General features: G+C 64.6%; 2 protein-coding genes across 2 annotated transcripts; one reads left to right on the top strand and one right to left on the bottom strand.

Moving 5' to 3' along the window:
* The first annotated feature begins 1,445 nt into the window (after window positions 1–1,445).
* SLC30A3 (solute carrier family 30 member 3) lies at window positions 1,446–5,370 on the top strand. Its single transcript, XM_055714915.1, has 9 exons — window positions 1,446–2,222; window positions 2,411–2,576; window positions 2,883–3,044; window positions 3,120–3,266; window positions 3,337–3,490; window positions 4,049–4,253; window positions 4,416–4,521; window positions 4,831–4,965; window positions 5,073–5,370. The coding sequence occupies exons 1-9, from the start codon at window positions 1,446–1,448 to the stop codon at window positions 5,216–5,218; spliced, it is 1,998 nt and encodes a 665-aa protein (XP_055570890.1). The 3' UTR covers window positions 5,219–5,370.
* Window positions 5,371–6,151: 781 nt separating this feature from the next.
* GTF3C2 (general transcription factor IIIC subunit 2) lies at window positions 6,152–18,089 on the bottom strand. The gene is made up of 18 exons (XM_055712960.1): window positions 17,512–18,089; window positions 16,859–17,240; window positions 15,666–15,972; window positions 15,010–15,104; window positions 14,670–14,747; window positions 14,157–14,255; window positions 13,630–13,857; window positions 13,270–13,381; window positions 13,005–13,122; window positions 11,018–11,049; window positions 10,655–10,784; window positions 9,919–10,063; window positions 9,476–9,637; window positions 8,891–8,978; window positions 8,427–8,555; window positions 7,847–7,978; window positions 7,048–7,155; window positions 6,152–6,872 (listed from the first exon to the last, which is right to left on the bottom strand). Exons 1-18 carry the CDS (start codon window positions 17,804–17,806, stop codon window positions 6,666–6,668), a joined length of 2,847 nt encoding a protein of 948 aa, XP_055568935.1. The 5' UTR covers window positions 17,807–18,089; the 3' UTR covers window positions 6,152–6,665.
* Window positions 18,090–18,127: the final 38 nt, after the last annotated feature.

Raw genomic sequence — 18,127 nt, 5'->3', positions numbered from 1 at the left:
CCCCTGAGCCTGCCCTGCGCCAGGCTGAGCAGTCCCAGCTCCCGCAGCCTTGCCCCAGAGCAGAGGGGCTCCAGTCCCACAGCATCTTGGTGGCCCCTCGCTGGACCCTCTCCAGCCTGGCCATGCCCCTCTCGGGTTGGGGAGCCCAGCACTGAGCCAGCGCTCCTGGGGTGGCCTCTCCAGGGCTGGGCAGAGGGCAAGGATCATCACCTCCCCCAGCTGGCAATGCTTTGCCTAAGGCAGCCCAGGACACTGTTCGCCGCCTTTGCAGCAAGGGCACGTTGCTGCTTCACGGTCAACTTGGTGTCCACCAGGACCCCGGAGCCGTTTCTGCCGAGCCGCTTTCCCGCTGGGCTGCCCCAGCACATCCTGGTGCTACGGGACTGTTCCTCCTGGGCGCAGGACTTTGCACGTCCCCTTGCTGAACCTCACAAGGTTCCTGCCAGCCCGTTTCTCCAGCCTGTCCAGGTCCCCCTGGCGTGCAGCTGCTCTCCCGGCTCGGTGTCACCCACAGACTTGCCGAGGGTACGCTCGGCCCCATCCTCCAGATTGTTAATGAAGACGTTAAAGAGGACCGGACCCAGTATTGCCCCGTGGGACACACTGGTTGTTACTGGCCTCCAACCAGACTTTGTGCCACTGATCATCAACCCCCTGGCTGGGCCTGCCTGCTCATGCAGCCCATGCTTCCACAGCTTCCCTAGGAGGAGCTTGTGGGACACTGAGTCACAAGCCTTGCTGGAGCCTGGGCAGGCAATGTCCACAGCACTCCCCTCATCTACCAGGCCCATCATCTCATGGCAGAAGGTGATCAGGTTGGTCAGGCACAACCTCCCCTTGGTGAAGCCATGCCATCTTCTCCTGATGACTTTCTTGTCCTTTGTGCACTCAGAAATGGTTCCCAGTATTAGTTGTCTCATCACCTTCCCAGGAACAGAGGTGAGGCTGGCCCCCTGGACCCAAACAGTCCCCCTGTATGAAAGCTGCCCCCTTACAACCAACAGTTCCCACGTACCCAGGCAGCTCCCCCCACACCCAAGCAGCCCCCCGGTACAAGCGAGCCAGAGCACCCCACACCGCCCAGCACTCGCAGCAGAGCTGGTGCTGCTGCCCAGTACCTCCCCCAGGCCTCGTGGCACAGTGGCCTGTGGCCCCACGCAGTGTCGGTGGGACCCGCAGCTCACCCCCACACACACACACCCACCCCCCCCGCCGTGCCTTTGGCTGGTGTCTCAGTGGGGCCGCGGGCTGGGCTTCCCGCGCTCCTCCGGGGGGTGTCGGCACCTGCCTACCCCCTGGGCCGGCCCCGCTCCCCCCCCCTCGCCCCAGCCACGGTCCTGAGTGGGGCCGGGGGGGCGGGGCCGAGGCGGGAGGTGGGGGGGAGGCGGGGGGCGGGGCTGCAGTCGTCCCAGCGGCGGGTGCCCGCGGTGTTGCTCGACCTCGGTATGGAGCCCCCGACCGGCACCGAGAGCGCCCACCTGGTCAGCCCGCGGGACGGCCGCGCCGACGGCAGCCTGCGCCTCAAGAGGTACCGCCGGCACCCCGGCACCCCATCGCCCCCGCACCCCCATCATCCCGGCACCAGCATCTCCATCACCGGCACCTCCATCACTGGCACCCCCATCACCCCGAGACCAGCATCTCCACCACCGGCACCTCCAGCACCCTGGCACCCCAGCACCTCCAGCATCTCCATCACCGGCACCTCCATCGCCCCGGCACCCCCATCACCCTGGCACCAGCACCTCCACCACCCCAGCTCTCTGGCACACCCATCACCCCCGGCACCCCACCACCCCCTGCTAGCGTTACCTCCTAGTGCCCACGGCAAACCCTGGCACCGCCACCTTCATCAACTCCTGAGTCTGCAACCCCCGATCCCCCCCGCACTGCCAGCACCGGCTCCCCCCTCACCCTCAGCTCCCCCGGCCTCCCTGGCACCCGCACCCCCCGGCACCCCCCGGCAGCGCCAGCTCCAGCTCCCTGAGATCCGGAAGCCCCCGGTACGTCCAGTATTGTCCAGTTCCCACGCCTCCCACCCCCCCGACACCGGCAACCCCCTGGCACGTCCATACCCCCCCTCCAACCCCCGCGCCTTCATCCGACACGGACATCAGCGTTCCCGCAGACCTCGAGACGGCCCTGACCGTTCGTGCACCGGCACCTCCCTCCAGCCCACAGCGGCACCCGCACCCCTGACACCGGCACCCATCTCCTCCCTGGTACCGGCGGCTCCATTCAAGCGGAACGGGCGCCCCCATCCGTGCGCCAGCCCCGCTCCCCCCTCGGGCATCCGTCCCGCTGCTCCCGGTGCCCAGACATCACCCACTGGCGCCGGCACCGTCCATCCGTCACCCACCCGCCCCGGGTCCATCCATCCCCCCTCCCGAACTGGTGCCTTGCGCATCAGCCCCTGCGCCCCGGCCCCCGCCGCGCACCCCGACTCACCTCCCCACCCCGGCGCCCCGGCCAGCAGCCCGGCCCCAGGCACGACACCTCGGTCCCACCGGCACCTCCGCCGCAGGCACCGGCTCCCGCCCCCGCCGGGCTCCCCTCCGCCCCGCCGCTCAGCCGAGGTGAGGCGGGCAGCTCCGGCCGTGCGGGGCCGGGGCTGAGTGGTCCGTGGCACACCGTGGCTGCCTGGCCCGACGGTGGCGCCCGTACCCTGCCGGTGGCCCAGCCGCGGACCCCGGTGCGGCAGCGGGACCGGCCGGCGGGTTGGGGACCGCAGCCGCCGGCTTCGTTACTAGGCGGACGGCCCGGCCAGCAGAAGCCCCGGGCAGCTGGGATGGACTGGGCTACTGGGAGCCCCGGGGGTCCCGGGCCGGGGCGCGGGGAGCCAGTGTGGCCGGCAGTGACCCCTGCTCCCAGTCTGTTTGCAGGCGCCCAGAATCCCCTGCCACCACCGGCCCCCCTGGCTCCGGCTCCCCGGTGCTGCTGCAGCCCCCCCAGCCCCAGCCCCGGCCGGGGCAGGCTCCAGGCCCGTCGGCAGCTGAGCATCGCCTGCACCGTCTGCTGTTTCTTCATGGTCGGGGAGGTGATAGGTAATGGTGGGATGGGGATGGGGATGGGGGGCTGCCCTGCTAGGGCATGGGGTGTCAGCTGCTCTGCGCCCACAGGTGGGTACCTGGCACACAGCCTGGCCATCATGACGGATGCAGCCCACCTGCTGACAGACGTGGGCAGCATGTCCGTCAGCCTCTTCTCCCTCTGGGTCTCTACCCGCCCACCCAGCAAGACCATGAGCTTCGGCTGGCACCGCTCAGGTGACCTGGGGGGCACAACTCCACGGGAGCCCCACAGCCAGGGTAGGTGCTGATGGCTCTCATCCCACAGAGACGCTGGGTGCACTGGCCTCTGTCCTCTCCATCTGGGTCGTGACTGGGGCCCTCGTGTACCTGGCGGCCGCCCGCATCATCAGCAATGACTACGAGATTGAGGCACAAGCCATGCTGGCTACAGCTGCCAGCGCCATCGCAGTCAACCTGGTGTACGTCCCACGCAGGGCTGCACATCCCTGCATCCCCCACACCCCCCCAGCCTGAGCCCTGGCCTCCCCTCCCACATCCCTGCCCCATGCATGCCCCTAGTACCCAGAGAACCCCAGCCCTGGCCCCTGGGTCACCTTCTGTCCCTGTGCACCAGCATTGTATCCCCAAGTGCTGCCTCCTCCTGATCCCCGGCCCTAATACGCTCCTGGCTTCCAGCCCCTGTATGTACACCCTCTGGCCCCACATCCCCTGCCCTCCCCAACAGCAGCACCCCCTCAGTCCTGCCCCCATGCCCAGCCTGAGACCTGGCATACGCCCCGGGCCTGAACCCCTGCCCTGGCCCCATGCACGTCCCTGCAGTGTTGCGGGTGCCCTATGCCTGCTGCACCTCCAGCCCTGCCCCATACTTCTCCACCCTCCTGGGGCCTAGGTGCACCTGCCCATGCTCCCTTTGCCTGCGATGCCAGGCACCGTCGCCTGCATGCAGGTCCAGGGAGGGTCAGTGAGGCCCCCGCATCCTGCCCAGCACAGTGCTAAGCCCTCCCTGCTTTCCCCAGCATGGCCTACATCCTGCACCAGTCCCCCACCGGCCACTGCCACGGCACAGGGGGCTACGAGCAGCTGGAGAGCTCCAGGGGCTGCCTGCCCAGCCATGCCCCCCTGCCCGGCAGCACCAGTGTCCGTGCAGCCTTTGTCCACGTGGTGGGTGACCTGCTGCAAAGCGTCGGTGTTCTTGTGGCTGCCACCATCATCTACTTCAAGGTGCCTGGGCTGGACTCCCCCCGCCCCCCGCTGCCAGCGAGAATGACTCCCTCAGCCCCAGGCAGGGTGCTGTGGGGCACTGGGGTCATGGACCCCCCCACACCTAGGTGCCCAGCTCAGCTCTGGCCCCCTCCAGCCTCACACAGACTCTGCTCTCTGCAGCCCCAGTGCAAGATTGCAGACCCCATCAGCACCCTCTTCTTCTCGGTCTTTGTCCTTGGCTCCACCTTCACCATCCTCAGGGACGTCTTCAGAGTCCTCATGGAAGGTGAGCAGCAAGTGAGGAGGGTGCAGGGCCATGGGTACAGGGAGTGGCGGGCTGCAGCTGCCACAGCCCCTTCCCCACATGGCAGCTCACCCCCTTGCAACCTCTGCTCCCCATGCAGGCACAACCCAGCCCACCCCTTTGCCCTTCCCTTGCCCCTGCAGCCCATCTCCTCCACCCCAGGCAAACAGCCCTGTGGTGAGAGCCTGCTTCACCCTAGAGCCACCATCCCCTGCCTGGTCACTGCCTGGGGAAGCCCCCACCCTGGCAAGGGCTGGGGCTGGCCCCTCTGTGACCAGGCGTTGCTGGCAGGGACACCGCGGGGCCTCGATTTTGATGTGGTGAAGGAGGCACTGCTGCGGGTGAGCGGGGTGAAGGGTGTCCATGACCTGCACCTCTGGGCCCTGACACTGAGCCACCATGCTGTGTCAGTGCACGTGGCTGCCGGTAAGTGCCCCCGTGCACAGCCCAGCTGGCTCACGCAGCCCCCGGGCGAGGGGTCCACCAGCTGCCCATGTACTTGGGGCTGAGCCGCACTGCCTTGCTGTCCCCAGAGACCAGCGCCGACCCCGAGATGGTGCTGCAGGAAGCCACCACCCAGCTGCAGAGCAGGTTTGGCTTTGCCTCATGCACGGTGCAGGTGGAACGGTACCGGGAGGAGATGGCAGCCTGCCAGCACTGCCAGGACCCCTGCACCTGAGACCCTCACACGCTGCGGTGCTGGGTCAGGCCTGGCCCCCACCCCATGGGCAAGTGGGAGCTGCCTCTGGAGCACAGATGCAGTGCAGGAGTGGGGACAGTGCTTGGACTCCTGTCCCTGCGCTGTACCCACTGTGCTGCCACTGAGCCCCAGGGTGGGACAGTGCCCCTGAGCGCATAGGGTCTGGGGGGGGGAACACGTGCAGCCTGGCTCCCCAGCACAGGGGCTCCCCTCAGGACCTCCTGTGCCAGGAGGGTGCCCAGGCCTACTGGGACCAGCCCCAAAGGGGGGAAGATCCTGCCCCACTGCATGTTGACCCCCGCTCCCGGGGAGCCCTGTTGTCCCCTGCAAAAGGGGACAGGAGGGAGCCACTGCAGCTGCTGAAGGGCCCAGGGAAGGGACACCCCTGAGGGGGAAAGCAGAGCTCAGACCCAGCCTTGGGCCCATGGCCAGAGGGGCTGCCCCACCACCCCCACACCTGTAGGCTTGTGCTACCCGGGCTGCAGGGGGGGTCCGGGGTGGCTGCTGCTGTTGCACCCATGTGGGCACAGAGAGACAGGGCCGCCAGAGCCTGCAGCTCAACCGGCATGCTAGCCCCCCTGGCTTGCTCCCTGCTGCCCAGCCAAGGCTGGATCCTGCTGTGCCTTGGCCTGATCCATTCCCACCCTTGTGAGTCTGTGTCTGTTGCACTTGTGAAGTGTCTGTCTATCTCTTTGTGCAAGGAGCCCAGCGGGCAGTGGCAGAGTCCACAGCTGCCAATAAACTTGTTGGAGAGCAGCAGCGGTGGCACAGGCAGCCAGAAGGGGACTGGGGAGGGAGGATGGCCCCAGCCCCCCTGTGAGGGGCAGTGTGGCTGGGGTACAGCACCGCAGACATGGCCACCCCAGACACCAGCCTGCTGCAGGGGGCCCCGTGCCAGCACCACAACCAGCCTTTACAAAACAAACCACGTTTACTGCACAGCTGAACACAGGCTCAATGTGAGCAACTTCAGAGCTCCTGGCAACCCTGCCAGCCCCATCTGCCCTGCCCAGGCCAAGGCTGGCCCCCCCCGGCCTCCTCCCTACACCTGCATGGGACAGGGGGTCAACCAGCAATGGGGGAGCAGGAAGCAAGAGCAAGCACAGCCCCACGCAGGTGGGGAGCTTACAGGTGCTGCTCCAGCGTCAGGCCCCAAGATCCACAGCTCAACCCAGGGACTCACACAGTTCCCACTGCCCACCGCCCCCCTCCCCTGCCCCACCAGCTCAGACCAAACAGCACAAATCCAGAGCACAAGGACAAGTGTCCTGAGCATCCCAGGTGATGGCCAGGAGCAGCCATCCCTTCCCCGAGGTGAGGGCCCAGAGGGTAAGAAGCACCAAGAGGAGGCACACAGCCCCTCCTGGACAGCACAGCTCCAGCCCGGAGCAAGCACATGTGGCAGCAGCATGAGGGACCCACTGCATTACTCTGCCGGCAGTGGGGAGTGCTCGGCAGGGCTGGGGCTGCCAGGCTTGTCCCCAAAGAGGGAACTGAAGCGGGCACGCCGTTCCAGGAGCAGCTGGCAGCCCACACTGGAGGTCAGCCCTGACAGGCAGTGTGCCCGCACGATGCCCGCCTGCCCACCCGACACCAGCCAGCCGTGCGAGTCCAGGTTGGGGCTGAAGCGCACCTGCAGGAGCAGAAGGAGGTCAGGAGGAAAGGGTCCAAGGTGCTGGGACCCCTGCACCCAGAAAGTGGCATGGATAGCAGGGCAGAAGCAGATGCTGCCTGCAGCAGCCACAGCCTCCTGCCTGTGGTCTCCCAGGCTACAAGCAGGGCTGTGGGCTTGGTGCAGCCCCTCTCACCTTGTGCAGGGACTCCAGCTGCAGCCGGTCGAGGCTCAGCTCTGCCTTCACCTCCTGTGTGTGCATCCTGCGCATGGGCTCCCGGCTGGGGAAGTTCTTGAAGCTGCGCTGTGAAGTGGCGGCACCGCCATGGGCTGCGTGCCGGGGCAGGAGCACTGCACGCAGAGGTCCTGGCAGCACCAGGACCGCAGCAGGGGCAGGTGCTGCTTGGCCAGGGAACACAGCTTGCCCTCAGGGTCACCCACCAAAAAGCCACAGCAAAGGGCAGCTGGAGCCAGACCACAGGGTGGGTCTGGGCAGGGTGGCTGGAGCACGGCATACCCCCACCAGCGCCTCTGATCCACAGACTCACTCCCTCTCTCCAGGGGGCCCTTGGGCACAGCCTGGCCCTGCTGCCCCATGCCAACACCTCTGAACACGGGCTGGCGCACTGGGGAGCGGGGGTCCTGGCAGCCTGTGACCTTCTAGGCTCCTCCCCAGGGCTGGGGACTTGACTGCTGCCACAGCCAGGACACCAAGCCATGCTCCCCACCACCCTGTGACCAGGCAGCCAGGAGCTCCCTTGCCTGGGGGACCCCAGCCCAGGCTGGCAAGGCAGCCAAGGCTTTACAGAGGGCAGGTGGCAGGGCAGCCCATCCCCTTGCTCTCAGGGCAGCCAGCCTGGGCTCTGCCAGAGGTGAGGGGCTGCCACAACATCTGAGCTGTGTCTCCTTGCCCTGCCGCTCCCACTGCCCAGGCACAACCCCACAGGCCCTGCTCACAGTCAGGACCACCCAGCCCTGCCCCTGCCCCCTCCTACCAGGTCTGTGTCCCAGAATCGGATGTAGCTCTTGGTCACCATCTCGCTGTAGAGCCTGGTCTTCGGCAGTGCCTGCTCACCACCCTCCGACCCAGCGGTGCTGCAGGGCAGCAGATCAGCTTTGTAGATGGGCTGTTAGGGAGATTGGGCTCAGGGCAGAGCAGAGGGTCCATCTGCTTCCCCGCACACAGGACCACCAGACACTGAGCAGGCCTGGAGGCCCTGGGATCCCTGCGCCGCAGCACGGTGGGTCTGGGGCAGAGAGAGGAAGGAGGTGCTGCCATAACAGCGGGGGCAAACAGGGCCAGGCCTGCCCCATGCATGAGCTGAACCCCAAAGGTCCCATCCCCAGGGCCAAGGCTGCTGTCACCACCACCCTTCCCCACCAGGCAGCCCCTGCCTGGGTGGGAAGGGCACAACACACACATGCCTGTCAGGCAGACATGCAGGCATGTCCTTAAGGAAGCAGAGACCCTGACACCAGCTCAGGATGCTCTTCCAGCGACCCAGGAACACAACTCCCACCCTGCCCAGCCCCACACGTCACAGATGGGCCCGGCTGAGCACGACAGCCTCTTACAAATCTGCGGTCTGAGGACCGCTTGACGTTGAGGGGGTTGATGGCCAGGTCAGGCAGCACCGCAGCCACCAGCTCGCCAGTGATGTCTCCCGCAGCCACTGTGTTCAGCCAGTCCGAGCCAGATATGCTCTGCAGGAACATACAGCTCTAAGGCACACGGTTTCAACAGGCTCCCCACCAGCACCACAAATGCCAACCCCCAGGTACCACCTTCCACCCCCTGGGGAGGGATGGGCTCAGAAGTGCAGCCAGCTTGGACACAGGCAGAGACACCACCTCGTGTGGCTGCCATGGTTCCTCATCCAAAGGGCAGAGGGTGACCCCCAGGGCCAGGGTCTCGCATGGCCAGGCAGTCACCCCCCATCCATGAGCCATGGGACCCAGCTGGTACCGAGTTTGGGGCAGATGCCCACCCCGCCTCCGACATGGCCCCAGGACAGAACTGCCCTGCACCAGCCTCTTACCCACACAGTCCCCTTGCGAGGGGCCACAAAATAAGCCTTGAAGCCCAAGTACCCAGCGTCAATGTAGTGGATCCCACAGAGACCATAACTGCAACAGAAAGGGGATGGATGAGGACAGAGCTCTGCACTGCCACCCTGACACGGCAAAAGCCAGGCAGCAGCCCACCTCCCCAGAGACCCCAGGACCCAGGCGGATTGGAGAGGGGGTGTCCTTGCTCTAGCAGCACATGACAAGGCAGCTCAGGGCAGTTCCTGGAGGCTGAGAACACACCAAGACCCCAGAATCCTTCTGCCAACTTGTGTCAGCCTGGAGCCACACAGGAGCCCCACTGCCCAGCCCAGCTTGGGGGCCTCATCCTTCCCCTCACCCAGCTTGCTCATGCCCCAGGGTGGCCCAGCTGAAGGGATGCCAGCACTGCGCAGCTGTGGTGTTGCCCGGCACAAGCACAGCCTGCTCCTGCCATGGCATAGATGGATGCTCCCAGGCAGGGAGAGACCAGAGGGGCCCCTGGGGAGTAAGGCCAGACCCCAGCAGCAAGGCTGGCCTCCAAGCAGACCAGTCACTGCAACAGCCCCAGAACTCACGAGGCATAGCAGTTGTCCTGGGCCACGGTGACCCCATTGTAGGGCAGCAGCCAGGCCACCTCAGTGCTGAGGAACCGCTTGATGCTGTTGATGGGCTCATAGAGCCGCCGCAGGTCCCAGAACTTGATCTTACGGTCGCTCCCTGCCGTGACCAGGAAGTTGCTGAGAACCAGGAGAAAGGCAGCACTGAGATCCCAGCGCAGGGCTGTGCCCTGTCCCTGCTGCAGGGATGAGGTGGTCCTGGCTTGGCAGCACAGCACTGCTCCCGCAGGCAGTGGCTCAAGCCCTCTTCCTCTAACACCCAACCCAGCCTCTCTGGTGCTCCAGAGGGCCAAGGGCCACCAGCACAGAGTCCTCTTAAGCCCATCTTGGCAAAGGAGCCTCATCCGCAGGAGCAAGCGTGTTCTCCCAGGCAGCACCTGCAACAGCTCTCCTGCCCTCACCTGTCAGCCTTGCACCACTCTATGCTCCGGACTGCGTGGTCATGGGCTAGAAAGCACCGGAAAGGGTAGAGCTTGAGGGAGCCATCGGGCTGGCGCACACACTGCAGCAGGGACTTGGTGAGCAGGTTCCAGACAGCCACAGTGCCTGTAGGACAAAACCTGTGCTTGTGATGAGCTGCCCCGCAACTGCACCAGTGCTGCAGAGGACACCCAGCACTGCAGCATGGGACCCAAGACAGTGCATAGCTGCAGAACAGGCAACAGCCCAGGCAGGGGCTGCAGGAGCTGCGAGGCAGAGCAGTTGAGCCAAGGCTGGAGCCACAGCTGGGGCTTAGAGCAGGACAAGACAGCTTGGGTACCGCAGGTCCTGGCAGCACAGCACAGAGCTGTGGATTGCCTGAAGCCAGGCACAAAACTGCATCCAGGCAAGTCAGACAGATGTGGATTAAGTCAGAGCCACATCCTGGAGCTGACAGGTGCCGGCGGCCAGCCCATGATAAGCCTTCCCCCCATGCCAGGGACAGGCCGACAGGATCCTGCACGGTGCCTGCCGCTTGCTGCTGCTCAGCCCAATGCTGACCCCATACCTCACCCTCAGGCTCCCCCATTACCTGCCCCAGGCTGAGGCCAGAGGAGCAGGAAGCTCCACATGTCTCTGCCTGCTACAGGGCAAGGGCTGCTCCCCCAGGGCTCTGCCACAGGATGCAGGCCCTTCTTGTGCAGGAGCAGGACTCACCATCATAAAAGCCAGCTGCAAGGTGATGATGGGGCTTGGATGGCATCCAGGAGAGGCTAAAGCACTGGCCACACTCGGACGCATTCCCTGCCTGGACGGAGCCCACCTGGAGCGTGGCAATACACTGCACCTGAAAGCCAAAGGACAGACATCAGTCACAGCTCCACGCTGGTCTCATCTGCATCCCAAGAGCCAGGGACACCCAGGTCTGTGAGCACAGCTTTGCTCTGCCACTGCAAACAGCCCAGGCCAACAAGCTCTGCAGGCATCCCGACTCCCTCCCCAGCTCTCCCACCTGCAGCAGCCAGGAGGCTCACTGAGTGCCAGCCCTGATGGGGGACCGCGGTGGTAGAGGACACTGACCTTGCAGATAATGTGTTTGTGGAAGGACCCATCTAGAAAAGAGCAGAGGAGGGTCAGGACAGGCACCAGCTCTCCTAGAAGCTCCCTGTGGCACAAGCTGCTCAGCAGCCCTGAGCAGGGCTCTCAGTCCCTGTCCTGTCACCCATCAGGACCAGTGTCCCCATGGCACGCAAGCACACCCAGCAGCAGCAAACAGAGCGCACATAGGAGCAAATACCAGGCACTAGCAGGACCTCTAGGAGCCAGACCTGCCTGCACTGGAGGAAGCAGCATCCTGAAAGGCACCACAGGCAGAGAGAAGGCAGGGCTGACGTTCCCCTCACCCCAGCAATCTTCCCCCCACCATGACCAGCTGCCTGCCTTGATAGAAGACACATTCAGAAACTTGAAGGGATCCAGTGACATATAGGGACCAGACCAGACCGTGACCACTCGAGGGAGGAAAAAAGGAGCTGCGTGGGACAGACTGCTCTGCCAGGCAAAGGCAGCTGGTGATGGGGGCTGGAGCAGCGCAGGCAGCCACTCCTGGGGAGGGCAGACTGCGCAGAGACCTCTGCGCCAAACAGCTCAGGACGAGGCACCTGCAGGACCCCCCATGCACCAGCTTTGTCCGCCAGAGACAGACAAGGTGCTGCAGGTCCTCTCTCATGCACATCTTGGGCTGGAAGGGCCCCCCCCAGCAGCACGGGGCCGTTCTTGGGCACAGCGAGCACCAGACAAGCACATCCGCACCCCGGAGCGTGACAGCTGCAGACAGAGGCAGCGTCTTGCAGAGATACAGAGGAGCCACACGTCTTCTCTGGCACCTCCGTGACAGCCAGGGCACATGCAGAGAGCAGCCCCAGGCTCTGTCACATGGAGGCACTAGGTAGGTGCAGGTACCTGGAGCCCCAGGGAAAGCCAGCACAGCCACACCGACCCGGGAGCTGCCGGCAGAGCCCCAGCGCACCGCAGGCTGGCACTGATCCCACGGCTGCAAACCAGCACCCCCAGCCCGGCTGTGAGGCACAAGGACAGTACGTGCCGCCGCAGCCAGGCTGACGCTACGTGACAGGACCGGCCCGTCCGCAGGAGCTTTGCAGGCTGGGGAAGAACACACGCCTGCCGCAAGCTCCCCACGTGGGGCCTGCGGCAGCCAGCACAAACCACCCGGAGCCGGCACGGGAAAGGGGGGCGGGAAAGGCAGTGCGGGGCCGGCGCAGGCAGCAGTGCAACGTGCTGAGGGGGTCGGTAGCCATGCTCGAGTGCAGGAAACCTATTTCCCATTGTCAGCCACAGACGCGCGGGCTGTCAGCCACGGCTGAGCAACCACGAGCAGCACGTGCAGGTCATCAATCTCCCTTGGCTCCCAGCAGATGAGACTATTACAAGCACCATTAGCCTGAGCCAGCCAAGTGCTCAGAGCTCCAGGTCTCTGCTATGACAAACAGCTCTAAGCCAGGCTGGAATAAGCAGCTCTGCCATAACAGGACACGCTTGCAGCAGCAAGTGGGGAGATGGGGGAAGATTCGGGAACACACTCGTGCAGCTATCTCTCACCCTGCAACCCCACTCCAGTCACATCATCGTTGCCAAGAGCTCCCTCCCGATGCACCCAGCTGCAGGTAGGGCTGGCTTGGGAGCCATGGCCTGGCTGGGCTGTCCCAGCAGCCCCCTGAGACTTGACCCTGCCTTTGGGCCAGTGGTGCTTTGACATCCTCCGACACCAAAAAGCCACCTTACTCCCCCTGCCACAGTGCCTCGCTGTCAGAAGCCACGCTGCAGGTGGCAACAGCTGCTAGTCCCAAGACTGGAGGTGTGTGTGCCAGGGCTCACTGCTCTGGGCACAGTCCTGCTGCATCTGGTGAGCGGGACTTGCCCCACAGCTGTGCCCCAGCACAGCCCCCCCATCCTGGCACAGCAGGCTTCCAGGGCTCGCACGCTGCCCACCCCGGCACAGTGGGACAAGGGCCAGGACGCCCCTGCCTGGCGGCGCAGCTCTTCCTACCTTTTACCTGGGTTCTCTTGGAGTGCTGCAGGGCGCTGGGGTGCGGGAGGGAGTACAGCAGCACCTTGCCAACCGAGAAGGCCACAGCCAGCAGGCCCAGCCGGCTCATCTGTGGGTGCTGTGGAATGACACACGGGCTCAGCCCCTGGGTCACCATCCCCTACCTTGGAAAGCAAGGCTTTAGCGAGGGCACGGACTTAGGAGCCCTGGGGGAAACCAAAGGTGGCCCCCAGCGCCCAGACAGCCCTTCTAGCAGCGCACTCACCTTCCTGGCAGCAGTGGGTGGCTCCCAGGCACCACTGGGGCAGAACTTCATGTCCCAGACGCAGCCGTGATCAGCAGCAATGGCATAGGCCAGCCTGGCTTTGTCAGCAGTGCTGCAGGCATGGGTTGAGCCATAAAGAATGCTGCAGCTTGTGCCCAGCAGCTCCAGTATACACCAGCAGCGAAGGTGGCTGCCAGTACAGCCCCCATGGGGTTCAGGCTGGCGGCTCTGGGAGAGGATGAACCTCACCACACACTCAGCCACAGAGGGACAAGGGATACAGGCCCTGTCTCATCCCCCGGAGCCAGGCAGCCCCTGGCCCCTTCCCCAGGGGTCTGTTCCCCAGGCGAGGCCACTCACCCCTGCTCCTGCTGCAGCGTGCCCAGGCCCCAGAGCTGCAGGAGCGCGGGGCCCCTGTGGAGCCCAGCCACGCTGTGTGTCTCCTCCATGCTCCCATGGCAGTAGACAGCCACGTATTGAGAGGCCGCCGAGCCCTCCGGGGACGGGCACCACTCCATTGCCCACACAGGGCCACCCACGAAGAAAGACACATCCAGGCGTTCCTTGTGGGGCTGCAGGGAGTTGAACCTGCCAGCAAGGAGGCATGTAAGGGCACAGGGGGCAAGAGCAGTGCTGCTGTGGGGTGGGAGTGTGTGGGCTGGGCAGAGCAGCACCCAGCTGGTGCAGAGCCCTGGCACGGGGCTGGGGAGCAGTAGGACCCCAAGGCACGCTGCATGGCCTGGCTGATCAGCCAACAGCTGCTCCTCCTGTCCCAGGGCAGCCACCTGGCCCTTGGACCTGCTGGAACCGAAGCCCTGGGGGTTACTGCCTGCCCTAAACACAACAGCCACCACCCTGGCAGTGCCCCGGGGCACCCTGTCACGGACCTGTTTACCCTGTACAAGACACCTTCGTCTTCGATGCCCTCCCGCTGGATGGAGAAGAGGGGAGACCTGTCCTCTGCTGGCAGGTACGGGGCAGCTTCGCTGGGGAGGCAGAAGAAGGTGAGAGGATGTCTCCCCACCCCTGCCCCTCACCCAGTCATGCCCCAGCATGCCCTGGCACCCATCCCAGCCTCCACACAGTCCGGTGTATCCTACTGCTGGCCACCCTCAGGACTACTCAAACTCCATGGCCAAATCCACGAGACCCTCAAAGCCCACGACCGAAAGCTCCACCCTTTCTGCTGGGGCCTAATCCTGCCAGAGGAGTGGGGGAGTACAATGCTCACTGTGCCCTTGTTTTCTCCTAGCCCTGATAGCTGGGACCACCCACCGTTCCCACACCAGTTCACCCCAAACATTGCCAGAACCTGCCCATCACACAGCCTGAGTGCAGGCAGCGCCTGTGCCACATGTCCTTCCCAGCCCCTCTCCCCTCCTGCACTGCTCCGATGGTACCTTTCAGAGAGACATGTCCACTTATGCACCAAAGGGATCCAGTCGGGGAATTCCCACTGCGAGTACTTCTGATCTCGCCTGCAGCAGATACACCAGACGTCAGCACAGCCCTGTTGCCCAGCCCAATCCCTGCCTCGGGCACAGGCAGCCCCCCTGCCCACACCCTGCCTGCAGCACAGGTGTCCCATCCCTAGTGGCTGCCAGCAGAACGCCGACAATCCCAACAGCACATGCTCCTTTGCTCTCATGCCTGTGATAGCGATGCTACCCAGGGCACCAACAGCCACTGCTCCCCCCATAGCCCACCCAAACACCCCAGCACGCCAATGCTCCTACTCACAGGCTGCAGGTGAGGCTGGAGCACTTCTCCACTGGGGCCATGATGGAGTTGTGGAAGCCATTGGGAGCAAGGCCTCGGCACTGGGGCTTGGATCTCTGGGCACAAGAGAAGACTCAGAGCAGGACCTAGCCAAAGGGCCTGGCCCGGACTGCCTCTACCTGCCCAAATGTTCCCACGAGCTCCTGGGGGGACCTGCCCACCCTAAACAGCAACAATGCAGCCCACAAACACTGAGCTCTCCCACAGCCACAGCAGCAGCAGTCACCAAGACCATGTCACACTGGGCTGAAGACACAAAGTGCCATTCTGGGGACTTCCACGAACTACAGGACAGCCCCCAGGATCCTGCCTTTACCTCCCCATCAGCTTCAGCAGGAGCCCAAGAACCTGCACCCTCTCCCAGGAGTACCTATTGCCCTGTCCCCATTCACCCTCACTTGGAGCTGCCTCTGCCCACAATTAAGCCCAAAGAGCTCATGCCTGGACTCACAGCTGAAGGACACTGTGCCATCCCTGAGTCCTGTTTCAGAGCTGTCCTGCCCCAAACAGCCGGTGTGGGGGCACCACACGACAGTTCAGACACTTTGTGTTGTTCATGCCAGGCCAAAGGTAAGAAGTGGCCAGGGCAAAGACCTTGCCCTTAACCCTGCCCTTACCCCTGCAGACGACACCTTCCCACCATGTCCTCGGAGCACCTCCAGCTCTGGCTCCGACACCTCACTGAGTGGTGCATCACTCCCCTCCTCCTCCTCTGCCTGTAGCAACACCTCCTTCGAGGGCACAAAGTCAGAATCTTGTGCAGGATCATCACTATCTGTTTCCTCCTCCTTCCTCCTCCGGCTCCGACGCTTTTTCTGCACATGCTCAACCTCTGGCTCCGGCTCTTGGGCACCCTCAGTGGGAGCTGGAGGCTGGTACACAGATGTCAGCTCCTCTGCCAGCTCTTGCAGGTACAGCAAAGCCCTGGGACACCAAAGACACAAAGGTGAGCAGAGGGACCACACAGGGACCAGCCAGCCCTCCCTCCAGGACCATGTGGGTCTGGGCAAGAAATTTGCTCCAGCCCTGCCTAGCCAGGCTTCAGCAGAGCCTGTCTGGATGCACTGCCAGCCTCCCAGCTGGCCACTCAGGCAACCAGCATCCCCTGCAACCTCCCCAGGGAACACCAGACTCCTTGGGTCTCTGGCAGTAGGCAGAGGAACGCATCCAGCAATCAAAAAAGCAGCATATGTCCCTTTGCCAGCCAGAAGGCAGGAAAGCCAGAGCTCCTCCTGCAAGTGCCCTCAGCCAAGGGAGTTCCCGTATCAGCTACTGCACCCTCCCTCTGCTCAGCAGAGTGAGGGGACTGGGGCACTGCAACCTGCCAGCTCTGCTGTGCAAACCCAGGGCTGCACAGGCACTTGGAGGGCAAAGGCATTGCCTGAGCTGCCTTCACAGACCACAGAGCACACTGGCTCCCCCCAGGACTCTCCTTTAAGCAGCACATTGCTTGCACAGCTTGCTCTGCTCCCCCCCAACCCCAAACAAGCCTGTCCTGGCTTTGTCAGGAATGAAGGAAACCTATTCCCCACCGCAGATGGCCCAATGCCATCAAAGACCCACTGCATGCAAGCTCATCTACAGCCCCTGCTCCTGGATCCAAACACATCATTCTAGAGCAGGAAAGGACTGTTCTATGGGGAATCAGTCTGTCCCACCAACGTGGGACAAAGTCCTTCAGGGAAGACACCAAGACCCCCAAAGCAAGGCGGAGGTCTTGATGAACCACTCTGAATGCAGTGTCCCCCTGTCCTTCCACCCTCCCCCTCGCCCCCACCCCTGGACGCCCGCATCCACTGCCCCCGCTTACACTTTGGCTGCTCGCCTCTTGGGGCGCCCGCCGCGGGGTGTCTCCAGGCCCTCCGCTGCCTCGCTGCTCCCCAGCATCTTCTGCACGCAGATGGGCTCCGGGGTCGGGCACTCCAGGTCCTGAGACAGTTTTAGCAGCAGCATCTCCGTCTTGGACTTTCGCCCGCGCTTCCTCGGTGCCTTTGGAGGTGGCACGGCCCCGTTCTCAGAGGTCCTCGAGGGCTCACCACAGTCCTCGGCCTCCGCAGGGGCTGGGTCACTGGGGTCACTAGGATGACTTTTTGTTTTTTTGTTTTGGACAGTTTTTTTCTGGGACTTGGCAGCTTCTACTCCCTTCTCAGAGTGGGCCGAAGCATCCACATCTCTGAACGGTGACAATTCCCCTGCCCAAAAATAACAGCTGGACTTAGCACGAAAGCACAGCGGGGCTGTGCCACCGCCCTGGGCACCGAGACCGCCGGGCTGCAGCCGCGCCCGGTCGAAGCACACGGGGCCCGGGCGCGACCAAACACGTTCCCAGGAGCGCTGGTGCGGCTCACCTCTGGGCCGGCCGCGGCACCGCACGGTACCCAGGGAGCCGCCCCCGCCCGCGCCCCCCCGGGCACCCTCGCAGCAGCAGACGCGGCCCCAGGCACCCCCCACCCCGGTACGTACGGAGCGGCCGGGGCTCGCCCTCTCGCGCCCGGCTGCGGCTGCGGCTGCGGCCGGCGGCAGCCGATTCCCGTCCCGAGCGGCCCCGGCGGCTCCGCTCCCGGCAGCGCGGCCCGCGGGCGGCGCTGGACGCCATCCGGGCGGGTCCCCACGGGCTCCCGGAGCCGCCGCCGCCGCCCCGTCGCGGGCCGCGCAGCCAGCACGGAACCGGATCCGGAAGCCGAAGCGCGGCGGTGGCGCGGAGGGATCGCGTCACGCCGGCAACGTCATTACCGAAAGGCTCCGCGCCCTCCCCCATCGCGTGACAGCGCCGCGGGGGCGCACAGCCCCACGCTCATCGAAGCCGAGCCTCCGGGGCCGCGCGGGGAAACGGCACCGCTCCAGGAGTGAACATAAAGGCGCGTGGACGGGAAAGCGCGGGGTCCGCGGGACCCCCCGCCGACGGGGTGCGCGCGTGGCCATAACGGAACGGGCCCAGGATTTGCACGGTGATGAAGCAGAGAGTAGCACTGGAATAACGCCGTTAATGGGCGTGGAGAAAACACTGCGCACCCGCCGCTAAAATTATCGAACAAAACTGACCGACTCCTCATTATAAATAGTCCACGACTGTTTTTTA

This window comes from Falco cherrug, chromosome 6 (assembly GCF_023634085.1).
Source record: "Falco cherrug isolate bFalChe1 chromosome 6, bFalChe1.pri, whole genome shotgun sequence".
Classification (NCBI taxonomy): domain Eukaryota; kingdom Metazoa; phylum Chordata; class Aves; order Falconiformes; family Falconidae; genus Falco; species Falco cherrug.
Note: the sequence above shows the minus strand (reverse complement) of the source record. Positions and strands in the feature narration are given on the sequence as shown.